This window comes from Podarcis pityusensis (genome assembly GCF_964106645.2).
Source record: "Podarcis pityusensis genome assembly, chromosome: 6".
Classification (NCBI taxonomy): domain Eukaryota; kingdom Metazoa; phylum Chordata; class Lepidosauria; order Squamata; family Lacertidae; genus Podarcis; species Podarcis pityusensis.
In genome coordinates, this window is record NC_138030.1 from 38,893,595 (window position 1) to 38,916,055 (window position 22,461).

Sequence of the window (22,461 nt, forward strand, 5' to 3'; positions counted from 1 at the left end):
CTTCAAACTGAAAAGTATTTTTTCTATGTCACTGTGGGAAAAGAATACGGCCCAATAAGGAATCCTGTGAAGACATTAAGGTGAAGACGGGAGACTGAAGCTCTTAAGGTAGAGACTGTGGAGATCTTAAGGTAGAGACTGAGCTGTTAATACAACTAAGACCATTCTGTATGGCAAATGCATTGTTGGACACCCCATTGACTGTTGGCATATTACAGTAATTAGTGGATGAGCAATTAAAATAGATCAGAGTTGAGATCCATGAAATGATGAATGGAAATGGACCACAGGAGGATGAAATGGAAAATGGAATTAAAGACACAGAAGCTTTGGAGAACAATACCAATAAAATGTTGCCAGAACAGGAGAGTGAAATGAAAGTTGGAGGCAGTAGATGATGAAATGGAGAAGTCCTTCACAAAAGTGTCTAGAGGGATAAAACAGCCAAAAGGCAGAATTATGATGTTGGAGGAGTGGAATGAAGTCATGGATGGAGAGACTAAGAGACATCCTGAGCTGGCAGGGATAGAGTTGAAGAGAAAGGATTCTACATATGATTTGGAGTGGATTTACAGGGGAAAGCTACCAACTCATGGAGAAAGAATGGAAGAAGTGGAAATTGAAGTTGTTGTTTTTTAAAAGGATGGAAAATCATAGCTTGGTGAAGGACCCTGCGAGAGAGAGAGGGAAGGGAAGGTCTCCCAGGCTGAGACTGGGGGAAGAAAGGTAAACTCCCAGCTCTCACCTTTTTCTGTGTGAGAAAAAGGTTAAGATCTAACTTTGAGAGCTGACTCTGTATTTTCTTTTCTCTTCTTTATCTAGATTAATTTGCTTTTCATTGTATTGTATTATGAAAAAGTCTTAACAAAATTTTATTAGAAAAAAACAGGGGCCTTTCTTTATTCTGGAACAGATCCAAGCACTTACAAGGTCCACCCAGATTTCATGAAATTCGACCTAGTCTTCCTTGTATCCCAGATAAACCATAACTTGTTATTTTTTCTGGTTGCATGCATCAGTCGCCACCAACGGTACCTGTGCAGGGTCATGAGGCTTACTGGATTCTAGTAAACATTCTAAAACATCTTCCATGTGACAGCCCTTTAGATATTTGAAGATGTCTGTCCTATCACCTTCCAGTCTCTTTTCCATACTAAGCATAACTAACTCCCTCAACCATTCCTCATAAGACTGTGTTTCCAGACCCTTGGTCATCTTGGTTGCCTTCAACTGCACATGTTCCAGCTTGTAAATATCCTTCTTCAGCTGTGGTGCCCATGACTGAACAAAGTTCTGCAGGTGCGGTCTGACCAAGGCAAAATAGAGTGATACTATGACTTCCCTGATCTCGACACTATACTTCTGCAGCCAAGATCAGCATTAGCTTTTTTGCTGATGAATCGCACTGTTGACTCATTAAGCCTATGGTCTATTAATACCCCTAGATCCTTTTCACATGTACTGCTGGCAAGCGAAGTATCCCTCATCTTATATTTGAGGATCTGATTATTCCTGGCTAAGTGTAGAACCTTACATATGTCTCTACTGAAACTCATTTTGTTAGTTTTGGCCCAGATCTCTAATCTGTTAAGGTATTATGGAATTGTGATTCTATCTTCTGTGGTATTAGCCACCTCTCTCAGTTTGATGTCATCTCCATTTTAGTAGAGCTCACTTCTAGGTAACTATAGTTATAATCACAACCACAAAATAGAAGATGCTCAACTTTTCTTGAGTCTATAACATTACAGCAACTTTATATGAACAACAATAAGAACAACACACCACCACAGGGGTCTTCCAATGGTGTCCAGTTTCCATCAATGCAATAAGTCATATTTGGTTTTGAAGGTAATCTTGTAAAACCTTTTTTGCATTCATATACAGCATTACCAGGTAGTTCATGGATGATCTCAGAAAAGGAAAACACTGGTAACTCCGCAATTTTACACCATTTTCGGTCCCCTTTAAAAACACAATAGTTAAAGATGTTAAGTCTTTTGAACTAAAAACATTGTTCACTATTTCACCATATTTGTTCTGATAGTTAATGTAATAAAACATAAGTAATAAAAGTATCTTTAAAAAAAAGCAAATTATTATAACTAAGAGATGAAAGAACAATTGAAAATACTCATGTACTCTTTGAAATTTAAAACTCAGCCTTCCTGAATCTTCTCTTGTGCAAACTCATGATACTAGCACTGATGCTATCTTATAAATTCTTATACATTTCCAAGCTCAAAATTCTGGCCAGAATGCCCCTTAAGGGCAGGGGTAGAGAACCGTATTTAGCTCTAGGGCCACAATCCCTTTTGAAAAACCTTTCAAGAACACATTCTAGTAGCAGGCAGGGCCAGAGGCAAAACTGGGTGGAGTGACAATACCAATGAAATCAGATTTCTCCACTATTGCCCTTGTGCTATGAAATGTTCTTCCTCCTGTCATACGAGAAGTAGCAACCATCAGATGCTTCAAACATCTTTTAAAGATGTATTTTGCCCAGGCTTTCCCTTACACAGAAGACCAGAGGTTTTTGCCAAGTTAACTAAGGAGAAGATCTCTATATCTACATTGCGGTAAATCAATGAAGAATATGACTTGACACCAAACTGTATATGTGGAGGGGCAGCAAAGGAAAGAGAAAAAGGAGGATCAAATAAATCACACAGGAAAACACAAACATAAATAACAGAAGGCAGTGTTCAACCCATACACTGTATGCACATAGAAAACTAGGTCTAATTACTAGATCCCACCTCATCAAAACAGATTTTTGTGCATTTTTCACACATTTATTTGCTTTTTAAAAAACTGTATTTCCTCCCAAAGCAGCCCAGCGTAGTAAGCACCTAATGCTACAATAGTATGATTAAAAACTAAATAAAAACATTTCTAAAACATTTTAAACCATCTATACACATTTAAAGGGAATCACATACCATCAGTTACAATTTCAGTTGCCATGGCCAGCATTGGTGTTATATGCTCAAACCATATTTCACTGACGAGCAAGCTGGCAGCTGATTCTGCACCAAATGAAGTTTCTGAACGGTCTTCAGAGTTAAACCCCATGTACTGTATAATGCAATGCAATAATCTAACCTAGAGGTTACCAGAGCAGGCTATCCCTGTTGAGATAGGGATACACCTGGGCCACCAGACAAAGCTGATGGAAGGCACTCCACGCCACCAACACCACCTGAGCCTCAAGCAACTGACAAGTATAGCAAAAATTGGTCCTTGTGAAAAGACTCATCTTCTCTTCACATACTATACTGGTCTAAAAAAGGACATCACACAAGGAAAAGGGGCCAGGAAAGGAAGAGGAAAATCAAAATCAAAACTCAGGGAGAGATGTTCCTATAATCTTTTTAAAATTACCGTATTTTTCGCACCATAGGACGCACCGGACAATAGGACGCACTTTGTTTTAGAGGGGGGAGAACAAGAAAAAAAAATTCTCCCCCTCTCTGCCCAGCGCCCCTTCAGTGAAGCGGCAGGAGGCGCTGCACCGAGAGGGGGAGAACTTTCACCCTCTTGTTTTCCCACTCTAAAACAAGGTGCCGTTTAAGGTGCATTCAGGCGGCTACCTTGGAAGCCTGGAGAGCGAGAGGGGTCGGTGTGCACTGACCCCTCTCGCTCTCCAGGCTTCAGGTTCCTTTCGACCTGCTCTTTGGGGCTGGCGGGGGGAAGCCACCACCAGCCCCAAAGAGCAGGTCAGGGAGCAGCGGAAAGGCGCAGCGGAGAGGCTCCTGCCATAGCCGCGCGTCACCTCTCCAGCCGGAAGAGGGTCGCAGGGCTATGGCTTCTTTAGCCCCGCGCGCGCTCTCCCGGCTGGGGAGGTGATGCGGGGCTGTAGAGGCTCCTGCCATAGCCGCGGGTCACCTCTCCAGCCGGGAGAGGGTCGCGGGGGCCCCCCCGCGCACTCTCCCGGCTGGGGAGGTGACGCGCGGCTATGGCAGGAGCCTCTACAGCCCCGCGTCACCTCTGCAGCCGGGAGAGGGTCGTGGGGGGCTGCTTTAGCCCCACGCGCGCTCTCCCGGCTGGGGAGGTGACGCGCGGCTATAGAGGCTCCTGCCATAGCCGCGCGTCACCTCTCCAGCCGGGAGAGGGTCCGCGCGCACTCTCCCGGCTGGAGAGGTGACGCGCGGCTATGGCAGGAGCCTCTATAGCCGCGCGTCACCTTCCCAGCCGGGAGAGGGTCGTGGGGGGCTGCTTTAGCCCCGCGCGCGCACTTTCCCGGCTGGAGAGGTGACACGGGGCTGTAGAGGTTCCTGCCATAGCCGTGCGTCACCTCTCCAGCCGGGAGAGGGTCGCGGGGGGCTGCTTTAGCCCTGCGCGTGCTCTCCCGGCTGGAGAGGTGACGCGCGGCTATGGCAGGAGCCTCTATAGCCGCGCGTCACCTCCCCAGCCGGGAGAGGGTCGTGGGGGGCTGCTTTAGCCCTGCGCGCGCTCTCCCGGCTGGAGAGGTGACGCGCGGCTATGGCAGGAGCCTCTATAGCCGCGCGTCACCTCCCCAGCCGGGAGAGGGTCGTGGGGGGCTGCTTTAGCCCCGCGCGCGCGCTTTCCCGGCTGGAGAGGTGACACGGGGCTGTAGAGGTTCCTGCCATAGCCGTGCGTCACCTCTCCAGCCGGGAGAGGGTCGCGGGGGGCTGCTTTAGCCCTGCGCGTGCTCTCCCGGCTGGAGAGGTGACGCGCGGCTATGGCAGGAGCCTCTATAGCCGCGCGTCACCTCCCCAGCCGGGAGAGGGTCGTGGGGGGCTGCTTTAGCCCTGCGCGCGCTCTCCCGGCTGGAGAGGTGACGCGCGGCTATGGCAGGAGCCTCTATAGCCGCGCGTCACCTCCCCAGCCGGGAGAGGGTCGTGGGGGGCTGCTTTAGCCCCGCGCGCGCGCTTTCCCGGCTGGAGAGGTGACACGGGGCTGTAGAGGTTCCTGCCATAGCTGCGCATCACCTCTCCAGCCGGGAGAGGGTCGTGGGGCTATGGCGTCTTCACTCCATAGGACGCACACACATTTCCCCTTCATTTTTGAAGGGGAAAAAGTGCGTCCTATAGAGCGAAAAATACGGTAGTTTTTATTAAAGATTTTACTGTGAAAGAAAGAAAGAAAAGTACATACAGTGGTACCTCGGGTTAAGTACTTAATTCATTCCGGAGGTCCGTTTTTAACCTGAAACTGTTCTTAATCTGAAGCACCACTTTAGCTAATGGGGCCTCCTGCTGCCACCGCGCTGCTGGAGCACAATTTCTGTTCTTATTCTGAAGCAAAGTTCTTAACCCGAGGTAATACTTCTGGGTTAGCAGAGTCTGTAACCTGAAGCGTATGTAACCTGAAGCGTATGTAACCCGAGGTACCACTGTACCTCTTTCTGTACCTCTCCACTTTCAATTCATAGAATCTTTTTCACAATTCATTTACCTTCGGTATGAGACACTGTTGTCGCATGCATTATGCGGTGGGGGGGCGGGGAAGAGAGGAGACACAGGGGAGATAGATAGGGGTATAATGATCTTTCGTTCTATTGCATAGTGTTTGTCCAGGTTTTTGTATCAGTGTCACGTGGGCAGGTCCGTATAACTGACCAGCGAAAACAGTTCTGGGGCAGGTGGTGCCCGATGGAGCTGGGCTTCCAGCAAAGCAGCCCTGCTTCCTATCTTGCTGGAATAGCGGCCCCCAGATGCCAGTGAGGAGAGGAGGCCTGGTGGAGCTGGCTGGTCACAGAAGAGCGCATGGAGCGAGTTCTGCCTCTCAGCTGGAATGCCTGCCCCAGAGGACATCGATCTGAATCAAATCAAATCTTTATGGTTGCAATCAAACGACCAGCACCAACGAAACAAAATAGGAAGCACATAAAACAAATGCGTACAATAGGGTAAAAGGGAATAAAATAAAACAAGGCAGACGCAGGCTCGTTCCAACTTAAAATCGGTAGTGATCACACGGAATAGTATTTAATAAGTTATTTTATATGTGCCTGAACAGCGCCTATCCCTTCGCGCCGCCACGAGCGAGGTCCCTGCGGCGGCCTCGTATCTCACCTGCCGCCCGCTGCGAATCCTGGGCGGGAGAGGCGCGCAACTGCCGCGCGGCTGAGGAGCCAGGACTCGACGCCTCCTCGCCAGCGGCCTCTAACCCACATCCTGCCCCGCTTTGCGAAGCCTCTCGAAGCAGCAGCGGGCGTGAGGGGAGGCAAAGCCAAGGGAGAGAGGCCGCTAGAGGCTCCGTCGTCGTCGTCGCCTGCCTTCCTCGTACTCACCCACCAGTTCCTGAGGCAGCAGCAACAGCAGCATCGACATCGCCAAGAGCCGGCAAGTCCGTAGCAGCCCCCACAACAGCCGTAGCATAACGCTGAGCTGAGGCGGCGGCGCGGAGAGCCCCTCATTGCGCATGCGGGGAGGAGGAGGCGGGAAAGAACGTTGGACAGGAGCCGCGTGGCAGTGGCGAGGCGCGCGCCGAACGCTGCCCTCAGCTCGCGCTACCGGCCTTCCCACTTGTAGCCTTAGAGAGGAAGTAGGTTTCCGGGTCCCTTGTTACATATTTTATAAGTGGCCGTCGAATGCCGGGTATCAGGACTGCGCATGCGGGCAGGCGGGAGGGAGGCGAGGTCCAGCGTGTGCAAAACGGTTGAGCTCGTGCTCGGAGATGGGCGCGGCAGGAGGCGCCGCCCCCGCCCGAGAGCGCGCTACGATTGGGTGGGATAGGAGAGGTGGGCGGCTTGGCTAAGGGCTGCGCCCCCTTTGCTCCGCCCACCTGTTTCCCAGGCTACAGTGAAGGCGAGAAAATCCGGACACAAAGGTGGTTGAGCTTTTTTTTTTGGCCAAGTTGTTTAGCTTTTTTTGGCGATTTTTTGGTGTGTGTGAAAATCGCCCAGATCTACACTACCGATATGGGCTGCATTATCTCCGGTTTTTCATGGACATTTCAGCGATTTCCGCCCGCAGGCCATTTACAAGGACAGAATACTGGCTATTTCCGGGGGGTTCTGGACATATGGCAACCCTAAGTATTAGACAGGTTGAGAAACGAAAGGCATCAGGTAGCGGCAGAAAGGAAAATAAGGTGACAGTTGAAAGGAAGCCTTGGCCTTCCTGATGGTGTGGGGTGAGACCTCCCATCAGCCCTGACCAGCATGGCCATTAATCAGGAATCATGGGAGTTGTAGTTCTATAACATGGTCTGGTGGACAGAGTGGGGCACAACTTTTATGATCTTGGAGCAGCAAACGGTGTGTTTGCAGGCTTTTTTAAAAAATAAATAAATAACTTTTTATAAGAATTTTTATGTGCTAGCCACAGGCCCTATCAGTCTATTTTAATCAATGAGTATTGCAGTTCATCTTTTGTTACAAGTTTATTTACAAAATACATCTAAGGAATCCTGTGGAATTTTTATGACTAACACATATCTTGTGGCATAAGCTTTGGTGGGCCACACATACCCTAGTACAAAGAGAAGAGAGTGGTGGGGAGAGAACCAGTTAGGCCAAAAGCTGACAGAAACAAAGTTAATGCACCACATAGAGCACACAAGAACATTGCATCCAAATAAGTGAGAGCTAGTGTGATTGGTATGACCTACCCCCAACTAATGGCAAATAGGCAGAGAGCAGTAAGTAGTTGAAAACTAAAGGATCTCTTTTATAGAGAGCTATGAATTTATAGGATCTGATGACCAGGTTTCTAATATTATTCAGCATGGTAGCTTTATTTAGCATCTCCATTTTTTTTGCTGGTGTATGATAGTTTTTCAGGTTTGCTACAGAATGCATTGGGAAACTGAAATGCTACTCCACTAGTTTCTGGGTAAATCTGTTTACCCAGAAGCAAAACCCACTCAATTCAATGCATATCAATATCAAGTAAGTTAACATAAGACTGCAATATTTGTTTCACTCATGAAACTTGTTTTCAATGCCAGGGTTAAAGCTGTGGATGATATGAAGGTATACATATAGGATGGTGTACTGTACTGTCCACATCTGTAGAGTGAATTCATTGAGTAGACCAGTGATATCTCTGAAACGTTTCCAAGCCAAACTTCTCTTGCAGGCGTTGGCTCCATTTATGCAGCTGTTTAATGAAAACAGCCACAACTGTCAAAGAATTTCAGTACCTGCTGCAATAAGTCAATTATGTCAAATGCAAGTTGGCTGTGAATTAAGAACAAAATACACAATTTTTAAATTTAATTTTATTTATAACAATTATTTATTTCTGATCTTTCAGAATATTAATCCTACAAGGTAGCTTACAAGTAATATTATATATTTTGAAAATACAAAAAAAGTTAACATATCAAAACCACAGTGATTATTTCTATCTGAAAGGGGCAGTGCAAAAACTGAAACATGAATGTGTTCCTCTTCTGCATGTGGCAAAATATTTGTTTTCACTTTCCAAGCAGTGATTGTGTCATGTGGTCCAAAGAAGCAGGTATATTTGTCGGCATCTGTTCAGCCAGTTACTTTCACCTGTAATTTAGGTGAGAAAAACAGTAGCAGTAGTCAGTAAATGTTCCTTTTATGTACAGTGAATTTGCACTATTTCATCCAGGCACATGTTCACCTTGATGATTCTAACTGCTAATGTATTCATGAAGCTAAATCTGGTTGGTTCAGAATTCCTTCTCAGTGAGAGACCTCCTAAATCCTGGAGTAAGTGCCACATGAACAGTAGCAAGGAATGATGATGGGTAATCCAAACAAAGAGTCCTAGGTCTGAAGGGACATGGGGCCACTATTTAGCAGGTCTGAGTAGCAGGGGCGTCTTGCTCATAGAGGCAAGTGGTGCAGGGCGCCAAGTTCTGGAGGGCGCCAGACCTGGAGCCTCCGCCTGCCATGGCCACAGCGGCACGGGCACCAGAGAAGAGGCGGAGGATGGGTGCAGCGCCTCCCAGCATCAGCTCGCTGCCCTTGCCCGCTTCGCTGAAGCAGCGCCACGACCGGCGCCTCCGCCTCTTGCCTGCTGGAGGAGCCGCCCTCCAGCCGCTGCCCGCAAAGCTGCCGGCAGCGCCGTATAAAGGTTGGCAACTCTGGGAAACCGGGGGGCGCTAGAGGGATTTTTGCACCACGGCACCGGATATACTTAAGATGGCCCTGCTGAGTATTGTCAATGGCTCAACAGGTGACCATCTTGGAACCATGTGTATGCCACCTTAGGATTCCATGAAGGACAAAAGGAAGGATATGAATGCAAGAAAATAAATAATACATACATATAAATACATACATACATACATACATACATTTTATCTTGCTGCATACAGTTATCTTTAGAACGGGGGCAATATCAGAAGATTCAGATATTGGTACATCCTGTAAACCATAGCTAGTTATCTATTACTGCATGCATTACATGCATATATAAGAAATAAAGGCGTATTATCGGGGGATGGGACACGGGTGGCACTGTGGGTTAAACCACAGAGCCTAGGACTTGCCGATCAGAAGGTCGGCGGTTCGAATCCCTGTGACAGGGTGAGCTCCCGTTGCTCGGTCTCTGCTCCTGCCAACCTAGCAGTTCGAAAGCATGTCAAAGTGCAAGTAGGTACCGCTCCGGTGGGAAGGTAAACGGCGTTTCCGTGTGCTGCTCTGGTTCACCAGAAGTGGCTTAGTCATGCTGGCTGTCTGCGGACAAACGCCGGCTCCCTTGGCCTATAGAGCGAGATGAGCACGCAACCCCAGAGTCGGTCACGACTGGACCTAATAGTCAGGGTTCCTTTACCTTTACCTTTATCGGGGGCTGGGGGAGAGAAGGGATTCAGCTGTTGTGAGGAACCTGTGGCCTTCCAGAGGATGTTGAATTCCATCAGCCCCAGTTGTCTTAGTCAATGGTCAGGGATGATGGAAGTGTAATACAGCAATATCTAGAGGATCATAGTTTCCCCACCCTTTTTTTTTAGCATTGGACTCAGGGTCTCCTTTTTAACATTCAACTGGGACATTTTGAATGTGGACAAAATTATCTAAATCAAAGTATTACCTATTACTGCAAAAACGAAGCCTTTTTCAGAGTCGGATCATGCTACTTGAAGGTCTGGACTTTCATATATTCTGTTGCTTGCAGGAGTATATTTACTTAGGAAATAGGAAGAAAACAGTATTAAAGAATCAAGTAGAAGAGTTCGGGATTCAAATAAATAAACTAAAATGGTTTTTTAAAAAATGCCTGGGATCCAGAGTTCCTGTGAGTGGAACTCTGTTCACAGGACAATCCAGCTGGAGATGGGGCAGGAGGGAGGGAGGTGATTTTTGCCGCACAGATTATCCTTTCCTCAGATTCTTGTAACCCCATTATCTTTCCCAACATGGAGATGTGGCTGTTTGCCAACATAACAACTAATTCTTCAAACTACTGAAAGATCAGTGTAAATTTACAGAAGTGTGCAATCTTGGCATGCCCTGTTAATGGGGGTTCTATTTAAAAACATATCTTACAGAAAAAGAAAATTTTAAAGAGATAGCCAATGTTCCTTTAATTACAGTGCAAAAGAAATGAACAATCTGATGAAGCAGGTGGGTTGATGCAAGTTATTGCCCAAAACACATGGAGGGCACCAGGTACAGCAGGCATTCCCAACCTGTGGCCCTCCAGGTGTTTTGGCCTACAACTCCCATGATCCCTAGCTAACAGGACCAGTGGTCAGGGATGATGGGAATTGTAGTCCAAAACATCTGGAGGGCTGAAGGTTGGGGATGCCTAAGGTAGAGGATGGCTGATATCACCCCATGGCCATTCTCCCAAAACAGAAGGCAAATGATGCATTTGCATTTGTGTAAAAGGCTATGGCTTTTGTCTTGGTAGAGCTGAAAGACACCGCTTGTACTTTTGTGCAGGGGTTGGGACACGGATCGGTCTGCAAATGTGTGTAACTTAGTACCGAGTAATACAAATAAGTCATAAAAATAAAGTAATGTGCCTTACGCTTTGTTCCGCTTCAAAACAATTACAATTACACAGAAAACACCAGCAATAACCAAAAGCAGCAAGGCGCCAACCAGAGAGCCTGTTGAAACCAAAGAATGAATAATGTTTGTATCCCGTAATTCCTAATAGTAACATTATAAAACCATAATATTTTGGAAAACAAACAAAAAGTTCTTCAATAAAAATACTACAATAATTCATCAGAAATCATTTACACTACAGAATCCAAAAGAAACATTCTAAAAATTAACCCATTAATCGGCATGGTTTTCATTTTTATATCCATGACAAAACATCTTTCTAATTTCATAGTCCATAATTCTGCAACCTTTATTTGAAGACAGCTATGAGCTAATTCCAAGGACATGGGTGGCGCTGTGGGTTAAACCACAGAGCCTAGGACTTGCCGATCAGAAGGTCGGCGGTTCGAATCCCCACGATGGGGTGAGCTCCCATTGCTCAGTCCCTGCTCCTGCCAACCTAGCAGTTCGAAAGCACATCAAAGTGCAAGTAGATAAATAGGTACTGCTCCGACGGGAAGGTAAACGGCGTTTCCGTGCACTGCTCTGGTTCGCCAGAAGCGGCTTAGTCATGCTGGCCACATGACCCAGAAGCAAGATCAAGCACCGCAACCCTAGAGTCGGTCACGACTGGACCTAATGGTCAGGGGTCCCATTACCTTTACCTTATGAGCTAATTACAGTTTCTTGAATCCAGAGCTATATATGAGATTTATGACTATGAATGAGTGCACTCTCATAAATTTTGACATTTACACAAATGTTTTTGGGTTTTGATAAATGTTCATTTAAATTCTAGATTAAATTACATATTTTTAAACAAGTTGAAATCCTAGTTTACCTAGAATACTGAATATAACCATTTAGGATTAGGTTGAAAGGGAGATAAGGCAATCCAATGCAACATACCTGCTCTTGAGTCATGGCATGTTTTGACTCTGTTCCTGACAAAATAGCTGAATAATAAAAGTGGCCATCTAAGCTTCCTCCAGGTTGTTTTTAATGGAAACCTAAAACAGCTCTTATAATTGTACTCAAATGTGTAAGACATGGTGGTGGTGATCTTTGCATATCTTCTGTATTTCTTATCTGAGAGCCAGCATAGTAGGGAATGGGGTGTTAAGAGGGTTGGATTTGGAAAGGGAACTTCAGGTTTGAGTAGCTTTAGTCAAATTACTCTGTCATGTTAAAGTACCTCACTGAGTTATTGTGAGAATAAAATACTTCTCTGAGCCTGTTGCTAGAGTAGAATAAAATACATTTAAAATACTTAATACATTTGTATTTGAAGTAATATATAACAATGAGAGGGAATAGGGACACAACATTCCTGTGATAGTGGAAGTGGAGTTGTCCCCTTCCAAATACACTGCTTCAGATGCCAGTCCATCATCATTGCTGCTGTTGTTGTTAAAATTGTATACCGCCCTTCATCTGTAGACCTCAGGGTGGTTCACAACATAAAATTACAATATTAAAAACACAAATTGCATAATGAAAATAAGAACAAAACCAAACCAATAATCCCCCATCCCATATCTCTCAAATGTAAGTAATAGTGCACCCCATATTAGTGTACTCTCCTAAATGTTTCTTTTCTACCTGCTATCTTGGTGTTTTGCCAGCCAAGCATGCTGCTACCACCTCTTCTCGTTTCTCAGTAATCCTGCATTGCCTCCATTGCTGTCACAATGCAGCACCTGAGTTTGTTATTAGTATAGATGATTCTGGAAAATATGTGCTAAACTATGAGACAGAAAATTAGCAAAGGCTGGACCATTAAGGAAAATGGGGTATTGCCCCACCAATCTCAGTCTACCCTTAGCTGGCCCCTGTCTGCCTGCGTTCTTACAGGAGGTGGCAGCAGTTATCAGCTTCCTCCTCCTCCATGTTCATAGAATTCAGTAGTGAGGAGGATGAGGACAAAACGGATCAGTCGGTTCAGCCTCTCATTGGCTCTGACTCCACCTACTGTTGGCCTCTCTGCCTTTCACCCTACCAGTCCCAATGAGCCATCAGCCATCACTGGCACTAATAGGCTTAAGCCATTCTATGTATGTTTTGTGGAGTTGTAGCATCCTACATTTATAAAGAATCAGATGGAATTCTCTGGAAGTTACTTACCAATGCCTGTGGCTACGGAGATATAAAAACCTAAAGTGCAAAATGAAACATAAGGAATGAGATGATCAAGAAACATTGAGTGAAAGCTTTCTAAGCACATAGTTTTATAATTCAGAAACTGATTTATCTATCACATTAAACTTAAAGTAAATATGTTGGGGGATTTAACAATGGCACTAGTAATTGTCAAGCAATGCATAGGTTTTTTTATTACTGAGGAAATATATTCACCTTAGGAAACTTAAATAAATGTCCATATGCCAGTCAATTGATCAATGGTCTCTTAATATGCCAATTCACTATTATTATGTCACTAATGATCAAATCAAGCATGATCAGACTTGGGCAAGTTTAACAAGTCTACCAAATCAGTAAGAAATACTATAGGAAATATACTATCCTTCTGCCCCTCCCCGGCAGCTTGGTATCATTTTGCCTCTAGCCTTTTTAGCTGTGGACTGTGCAGTAGCTCAGTAAAGGAGAACAGATGGCATTCAGGCCTACCAGCCCTCCCATTCTCTCCAGACATGAAGTATATTCTTGATGTATGTGCCACTTGTGGTGCCCAGAGGAAATCAAGACAGGGCTTTATTGTGGAATAAAGCCATTAGCTTTTGATGGTATTTTCTAAATTCACTTGCGGGATGGCAATACAAATCTTTCCATCAATACAAACTTCAACGAAATTCAAATTAGTCATCTACAGAAACCCTTCCTTTCCGTTGCTCACCTTGATTACAAACTGGCACAGGAGGATCCCATGTAAAATCAGGCTGACACTGAACACGAGAACTGCCTTTCAAGGTATAACCATCCTCACATTCCAGAGTCACATTAGCTCCAATCTGAATCACAATTTCTGAGTTTTCCTTCTTGCCACCAGAAATATGTGGGAGGATGCAGCCTACTGCTGAAAATCAAAGATAATGAAAATGGCGTATCAGGAAAAAGAGGTGATGATGGGAATTACCTAAAATTTACAAATACTTTTTGATAATTTTCTTTGGCTCCTGTGACTGATAAACTTAATTCAGTGGTACCTCAGTTTAAGAACAGTCCGGTTTAAGAACGATTCAGTTTACGAACTTCACAAAACTGGAAATAGTGTCCCTGTTTGAGAACTTTACCTCGGTCTAAGAACGGAAGCTGAATGGTGGAAGGGCACTGGCGGCAGGAGGCCTCATTAGGGAAAGCACGCTTCAGTTTAAGAATGGTTTCGGTTTAAGAACGGACTTCCGGAACGGATTAAGTTTGTAAACCGAGGTACCACTGTAATATATTGTGAGTTTAGAAAAACTGTAGAAAACCCTTTTTTCTCTTCCTCTAGAGTGCATGGCTTGGCTCACTTGTCCAAGTCATCTATAGCCATCTTCTTTTAAAGCATATTGGAGTACAAAACACTGATCATGCGTCTTACAGTATTGGGGCCTGCAAATTTCAAACCCTCCTTATTTTGGCAGTAGGAACTTAATCTGGAAATAATTTGGGATTTGGAGAAGTAGCTACCTGGAATGCTCATCAGGCTTGTTCTTGTAATTAGAGTTGCAATAGCAGCTTTTCTGAGAGGACCTCAGAAAAGGAAGACAGTTTGATAAACTGGATAAATACTGCTGGCCAGCAGTGGCAGCTAGGGTCCTTTATGGCTATGGAGGAATTATATACACACTTACCTTCACAGTGTGGGACAGGAAGACTCCACACACCAGATGCTGTGCAATTCAGTGTTGCCTCCCCTATTAGTACATAACCAGGTTGACAGCTGTAATTTACAGATTTTCCATTGATATATTGTATTGATTCTGGTGCACTGTAATTTCCATGCTGGACATTTGGAGGCGAGGGGCACTGTATCACTGAAAAGAGAAATAGAAAATCATGTTCCTCTGCACTAGTCAGTCAGTGAGGGAGAAAATATCTCCAACACTATTATACATAACCTTCTGGACAGAATCCAGAAGGGATTTACATTTAATCAGGAATTCCAAAAGTTAAGTTGTGGGTGAACATATCAGACAACACAGTGATTCTTCAAACAGCTCTTGTTTATTCACAGGCCAGAACAGAACTGAACTGAAGGGTTCAGCCAGCCTGCTTATACAGTGGTGCCTCGCAAGACGAAAAGAATCCGTTCTGGGAGTCTCTTCGTCTAGCGGTTTTTTCGTCTTGCGAAGCAAGCCCATTGACGGATTAGCGGATTAGCGCTATTAGCGCTATTAGCAGCTTTTAGCGGCTTTTAGCGGCTTTTAGCAGCTTATCAGCTTATCAGATAAGCGGCTTAGCGACTTAGAAAAAGAGGGGGAAAAGGAAAAAAAAAACCCAGGAACTCGCAAGACATTTTCATCTTGCGAAGCAAGCCCATAGCAGATTCGTTTTGCGAGGCACCTCCAAAACGGAAAACTCTTTCGTCTAGCGAGTTTTCCGTCTTGCGAGGCATTCGTCTTGCGGGGCACCACTGTATAAAGCTCCAGTACAACGTAACTATAACCATTTTCTGTAACTATCCAATCACTGAATGTCACTTTCAATCCCTTATTTGCATATGTGGACCTGAGTGAAAACTATCTTCAGTATCCCCCTGCTGGCCCAGGGTGATAACTTCAGTACATAACACCAAATTCTTGCCATGGTTCTCATTTTGGAAAATGAATGGAACATTTCAGAACATGCTATTTGCCCAAACTCATGCCTGCTGCCTTAAAAAATGGAGCTCAAGTTCCAGGTGATGCCCATGGTGGTCTTGGGGGGGGGGTTCCATATGACGACAGTCTGTGGCCAAGCACAGGTGGAAGGCATCACTCATTACTTGTTAATCTGCCTTTTGTACAGGGATCCAAGAGACCGATTACTGAAACTCTTGCTGGAATTCCTGGAAGCAGGTTTAGTATGGCAAAAATGGTTCACTTTCTTTTGTGTGATGCTAACAGATTTGTGACACATAAAGTGATATCTTACGCTCTGGGTTCAAGAAAGATTTAGAGAGTGAGAGCTAGACAATATTGCAATAAGTTGCACTGGGGATTCAGAGGTCTAACAGAAGTTAAGCTAGGTATGAGCTCCTACTACCTTCCTTGAAATCCTTGATGCCCTGCATTATGTAATTTTTGTATGCTGTATGTTATGGTTTGCTGTTTGGCAAATTGCAATGGCCTTTGGTTAATACAATAAACTCTTTGGTTGGTAATATACATAATAAAATAACTTTCAGAATATAGTATCTAAGTAAGGAGTCCAGTCTTTAAATTGTGCAGTAGTTCGGTTTGAGCCCTTTAAAAGTTTTCCTTTTCTTGTGTATTCAATAGCTGTACTAGTAATTATTTTTATACTTTTAATAAATAATTAAGTGGAGAAGCCTAACATAATAGGCCTGAAAAATTAGAAGGATAGCTGTTGCTTTAATTAAATTAAATTATGCTTAAATTAAACATGCTTTAATTTAGTACCAGCACCCACGGCAGTACAGTCAATAATATGTTCTGAGTATTGACGTTAGTAATTTAGGGTTTCAGTCACAGGCACCCCTGCCATTGCATAAATTGTTCCAGGACCCATAAACATTTTCAGAAGGGCATTAAATCATACAGCAGCCTCTCAAGATGTAACCTTTGTTAATCTGGCTGAACTCTTGTGGAGGCACTGTCAAACACACTGGTCTTGGCGGGACTTCCACTGATAAAGCAAGCACTTGCTTTCACCACTTGCCAATCTGGCTTTGTCTTTCCTAATGGACAGCTCACACCCTCAGTTATCCTATGCAAAACAAAACTCTGTGTGATACAGTTCCAAAATATGTACTTCTAGTTTCAGGAAGCATTAATGTAAGAATGTGTCTGAATCAAAAATTTTCCAATGAAGAGAGGAACAATAATGGGTAAAGAGCGAAACAAAATTTAGATGCTTGCACTCTTTGAACCATTCTGAAAGACCCTGAAATTCAGAAACCTGCTTTTGCAGTGAGGAGCAGGGGCAGACATGTTTTCTACATGTATACAGTTTGGATCTCTTCTCCATCGGCTTGTAAAGAATACTGGGCCACCCTATATATGTCTCGTGTATTGCAATCCAGAAACCTACTTTTGCAGTGAGGAGCAGGGGCAGACCATTTGCCAGATGGGGTGCAATAAATTGTTGCCTCTCCATGTAGAGAGTAGCCAGGCTCACATGTGTAATTCACAGACATTCCACTGGTAAACACTGACAATTCCTGGTGGCTGTGATCCCCATTTTGGATTTTTGTGGGTTGCTGGCACTGAATCTCGGACAGAGGAATAGAAGTGGAATCTGGCAGAAAATAAATAAGAAAGATTCTTCAACTCAAGGAATCATAATAGATTCCTATATGCAGATAGTATCTCAATTGACCTAATTCAGTGCACTTGTTTTCTCATTTCCATTACAAATAGATGTGGGGGCAAGTAATTGTGACAATATTGGGAGGAGGGGTTTGAGCATGGATAGAGAGAAACTGTGGCACCCTCTCCCCACAAATGTTTGCTTAATATCTTTAATGTATAGCTTTCGCCACATGCTGAAAATGTACTTCTTTACCCTTTGACAGTTAAAAATATTGTATTTTGTTGGTCCCATAACATTTTTTATTCAGAATTAGAGCTGTTCTGCTCCGTATCAAATGGTTTTGCTTGTTTTATCATTTTAAGTGCTTTATCCCTTTTTATAATCATTTTATTATATTTTGATGGTAGCACTGTTATTCATCTGGAAAAGCTAAATATATTGCCACCTACGTTGTCTGCTTTTACAGTGAGGAACAGATTGATCCCATGTTCCAGAAGACAGGCAGTGTATTGTCGCAGCTCCAGTAAGAAAGTAGTCAGGGTCACAACGATACGTCACAGAGGAGCCATAAGGAAAATCTTCCAGACTTTCAGAGTCACGTTCCCCATTGGCAATCGCTTGAGGTGCAGGGCACCCTGTGGAGAAATGTTTCAATGCAGAACTATCATCAGAGCTAAGACCTAAGCCAGGACAACTGCACTTTAGGCAGACTAGAAGGGCTACAAAATTGTACAGAGTCATGTGCACATCTATGGACCAGGGACAGTGGTTGTACAACTGAATGAAAATAACCTTTGCATTTTGGAAGTTTAGTCCAGTTCACAGAGTTGGAGCCTTCTAAAATACAGGTAACCAGATACTCTCCTTCGAGGGAATAACCGGCATCACAAATGTATATTACAGAACTCCCATAGGTGAGGTCTTCTCCTATATTCTTTCCATGCGCAATGCTTGGTGGCGGTGGACAACGCATTACTGCAAAAAGAAAAGAAAACCAGAAAACGTATCTTCCTGTAGCAAAATGAGCTTCTCCATGGCCACTGTGATCACCATTTGGAATAGGCAGAGGAGGGGGACACTGCAATTCTAAAGCAAAATTATATGAGCATCAAGCTTATCTCAAAGCAAGTAGAAACCCTCCCAATTCCTGATCTGAGTATTGCAACTCCTTCACTATAGTAGATTCTAGTTTTTGTAGCTAGCATAAGCTACATATTTCCCCATTAATCATGGTTTGAGATCACAGGAGTTCCAGCCCTCTTCTCCTACTATTATGGACTATTGTTCCAACCCATGTCTGCCATTGTAGATCCAGGTTCAGAACGAGTATTTCTGTTCCAGAGGTTCTTTATAAGGGCACCATTGTGTGCTACGCTCTGGGTAGCATGTTATGTCCCTGCTGAAAAAAAGCCACTAGTGCCTATGAGCAAGACACATACCTTCACAGTGCGGGGCAGGAGCACTCCATGTGCCAGAGCTTGTGCAATAAATAGTTCCCTCTCCGGTAAGTGAGTAGCCAGGCTCACAGGTGTATTTCACAAACATTCCATTGGTGAACACTGATGATCCCTCATTGCTGTGAATCCCATTTTGGATTCTTTGGGGCGGCCGGCATTGAATTTCTGAAAGGAAAAGAGTGTACTTACAATGTCAAGACCATTCAAAGTTATTCTCCCATCTTTGTGTACTTCATGTTTTCTACATGTATACAGTTTGGATCACTTCTCCATCGGCTTGTAAAGAATACTGGGCCACCCTATATATGTCTCGTGTATTGCAATCCAGAAACCTACTTTTGCAGTGAGGAGCAGGGGCAGACCATTTGCCAGATGGGGTGCAATAAATTGTTGCCTCTCCATGTAGAGAGTAGCCAGGCTCACATGTGTAATTCACAGACATTCCACTGGTAAACACTGACAATTCCTGGTGGCTGTGATCCCCATTTTGGATTTTTGTGGGTTGCTGGCACTGAATCTCGGACAGAGGAATAGAAGTGGAATCTGGCAGAAAATAAATAAGAAAGATTCTTCAACTCAAGGAATCATAATAGATTCCTATATGCAGATAGTATCTCAATTGACCTAATTCAGTGCACTTGTTTTCTCATTTCCATTACAAATAGATGTGGGGGCAAGTAATTGTGACAATATTGGGAGTAAGGGTTTGAGTATGGCTAGAGAGAAACTGTGGCACCCTCTCCCCACAAATGTTTGCTTAATATTTTTAATGTATAGCATTCACCACATGCTGAAAATGTACTTCTTTACCCTTTGACAGTTAAAAATATTGTATTTTGTGGGTCCAATAACACCTTTTTTACTGAATTAGAGCTGTTCTGCTCCATATCAAATGGTTTTACTTGTTTTATCCTTTTAAGTGCTTTATTTCCTTTTATTATTTTATTATATTTTAATAGTAGCACTGTTATTCATCTGAAAAAGCTAAATATATTGCCACCTACGTTGTCTGCTTTTACAATGAGGAACAGATTGATCCCATGTTCCAGAAGACAGGCAGTGTATTGTCGCAGCTCCAGTAAGAAAGTAGTCAGGGTCACAACGATACGTCACAGAGGAGCCATAAGGAAAATCTTCCAGACTTTCAGAGTCACGTTCCCCATTGGCAATCGCTTGAGGTGCAGGGCACCCTGTGGAGAAATGTTTCAATGCAGAACTATCATCAGAGCTAAGACCTAAGCCAGGACAACTGCACTTTAGGCAGACTAGAAGGGCTACAAAATTGTACAGAGTCATGTGCACATCTATGGACCAGGGACAGTGGTTGTACAACTGAATGAAAATAACCTTTGCATTTTGGAAGTTTAGTCCAGTTCACAGAGTTGGAGCCTTCTAAAATACAGGTAACCAGATACTCTCCTTCGAGGGAATAACCGGCATCACAAATGTATATTACAGAACTCCCATAGGTGAGGTCTTCTCCTATATTCTTTCCATGCGCAATGCTTGGTGGCGGTGGACAACGCATTACTGCAAAAAGAAAAGAAAACCAGAAAACGTTTCTTCCTGTAGCAAAATGAGCTTCTCCATGGCCACTGTGATCACCATTTGGAATAGGCAGAGGAGGGGGACACTGCAATTCTAAAGCAAAACTATATGAGCATCAAGCTTATCTCAAAGCAAGTAGAAACCCTCCCAATTCTTGATCCGAGTATTTCAACTCCTTCACTATTTTTTGTACAGTTTTTGTAGCTAGCATAAGCTACATATTTCCCCATTAATAATTGTTTAAGATCACAGGAGTTCCAGCCCTCTTCTCCTACTATTACGGACTATTGTTCCAACCCATGTCTGCCACGTAGATCCAGGTTCAGAACAGTATTTCTGGTCCAGAGGTTCTTTATAAGGGCACCATTGTGTGCTATGCTCTGGGTAGCATGTTATGTCACCACTTGCCAATCTGGCTTTGACTTTCCTAACAGACAGCTCACACTCTCCATTATCCTATGCAAAACAAAACTCTGTGGGATAAAGTTCCAAAATAGGTGCTTCCAGTTTGAGGCAGCATTACTATAAGAATGTGTCTGAATCAATGGTTTTCAATGTAGAAAGGAAGAATCATGAGTGAACACCAGTTCTAAATTTTGTAGCCTTCACTCCTAGAGCCATCCCAATAAAACCTATGACCAAGAATCTTACTTTTGCAGTGAGGAGCAGAGGAAGACCATGTACCAGATGCTGTACAGTGAACAGTTGCCCCTCCAGTAAGAAAGTAGCCAGGTTTGCACCTGTAATTCACAGACATTCCACTAGTAAACACTGATAATTCATGGTGGCTGTGATTCCCATTTTCAATCTTTGCAGGTGGCTGGCACCGAGTTTCTGACAAGAGAGCAAAAGAGGAAGATAGAAAAAAGTAAAAATAAATAAATAAAACATTTACCTCAAGGAATCATAATTGCTTCCTATGTGCAGATAGGAATGAGCTAAGCTGGTACGCTAGATTCTTCCAAGTCCCATGATACAGAAGCTCTTCCTGTCAGCCATTAAAGGTCCACAGAGATCCAGGTTCAGAGAGAGTATTCCTGGTTCAGAGGTGCTGACATTGTTTTAAAAGGGCACCATTGTGTGAACTCGTGTGAACTATTGCCTTTAAGGCAGCATGTACTGTGCCCTGTGAAAAAGGCCACCAGTGCCAGCGAACAGGAATATGGGGATTAAAACACCGACAGTTGGATCCGAACTTGTGGGTCAGGTAAAGCCTGGGCATAGACAAGACATCTGAAGCAACTAGTGGTTGTTCCCAGATCTAGGAACCCCTCATCCACAGTCTCTGTCCAACCAGGGTTGAGTGCATCTCCCTTCCTTTACTAGTGACATTACCTATCATTATTGGTTGGATTTCTATTTCAAAATTCAGTTCAATCAATTAAAAACAGAACTTGCTGAGTTTTTCCCTCTTGTGTTTAGGGGAAGGGCCTTAGCTGAACTGTAGAACATTTGTTTCATGAAGAAGATCCCTGACTTTTCCAGGTAAGGCTGGAAATGCCCCCCCCCCCCGAAACACAATTGTGCTACTCCATATATGGCAGCTTCCCATATTCCTAATTTGGGAGGGAAGTAAGTGGGATTTTTTGTGTGTGTGGGAGTGTGTCACGTTAGATAATTTTGTTAGATAAGTTTGTATGTTTTGTGGCTCATATCTGGAAACTCCCAAGGAGGACTTCAACAGATTTAACTAACTTTTTTGCTTATCACAGAAAAATGAAATCCACTCAAAGTTGTGCTTAGTACCTACCCCTTACACAGATGGGTGTGGGAGAATCCCATGTGCTGTCAAACTGGCACTGAATTGTATGGTTGCCTTTCAGGATATAGCCAGGGTCACATTCAAATGTAATTGTCTCTGTGGGCTTAACTTGCCCTTTAGATCTTGTTATTCTTCCGTTCTGAATTTTTGGACTTACACAGCCAGTGACTGCAAAGGAAAATATAAAGTAGCTAGTAGACTACATAGTGTATGTCAGCTGCAGTAAGGAGTATATTGTAGAACCATTTTCTTAATACGTTTAATGTAAAGCTCAACATTTATATTATTTATATAAGACTCTTTATGGATCAATAGCAAGATAGTGCAAC

The 22,461-nt window shown here is 43.9% G+C and overlaps 2 protein-coding genes across 2 annotated transcripts in view; both read right to left on the bottom strand.

Annotated features, from left to right (window-relative positions):
• Positions 1-6,632, bottom strand: part of LOC308479527 (complement receptor type 2-like) — a 92,255-nt gene extending 85,623 nt beyond the window's left edge. Inside the window, exons 1-2 of the mRNA XM_081010235.1 lie at positions 6,260-6,632; positions 1,786-1,965 (exon numbers count right to left, since the gene is read on the bottom strand). Of these exons, the coding sequence (XP_080866361.1) occupies positions 1,786-1,965; positions 6,260-6,392 (313 nt within the window). The 5' untranslated portion in view covers positions 6,393-6,632. The remainder of the gene's footprint in view (positions 1-1,785; positions 1,966-6,259) is intronic.
• Positions 6,633-8,176: 1,544 nt separating this feature from the next.
• The window catches only part of LOC308479528 (complement receptor type 1-like), a 48,977-nt gene continuing 34,692 nt past the window's right edge, over positions 8,177-22,461 (bottom strand). The window contains exons 21-35 of the mRNA XM_081010236.1: positions 22,121-22,300; positions 21,022-21,204; positions 20,170-20,352; positions 19,827-20,012; positions 19,159-19,365; positions 18,805-18,987; positions 18,158-18,340; positions 17,815-18,000; positions 17,144-17,350; positions 14,743-14,925; positions 13,803-13,982; positions 13,073-13,102; positions 10,926-11,007; positions 9,984-10,078; positions 8,177-8,473 (exon numbers count right to left, since the gene is read on the bottom strand). Coding sequence (XP_080866362.1) covers positions 10,021-10,078; positions 10,926-11,007; positions 13,073-13,102; positions 13,803-13,982; positions 14,743-14,925; positions 17,144-17,350; positions 17,815-18,000; positions 18,158-18,340; positions 18,805-18,987; positions 19,159-19,365; positions 19,827-20,012; positions 20,170-20,352; positions 21,022-21,204; positions 22,121-22,300 — 2,231 coding nt within the window. The 3' untranslated portion in view covers positions 8,177-8,473; positions 9,984-10,020. The remainder of the gene's footprint in view (positions 8,474-9,983; positions 10,079-10,925; positions 11,008-13,072; positions 13,103-13,802; positions 13,983-14,742; positions 14,926-17,143; positions 17,351-17,814; positions 18,001-18,157; positions 18,341-18,804; positions 18,988-19,158; positions 19,366-19,826; positions 20,013-20,169; positions 20,353-21,021; positions 21,205-22,120; positions 22,301-22,461) is intronic.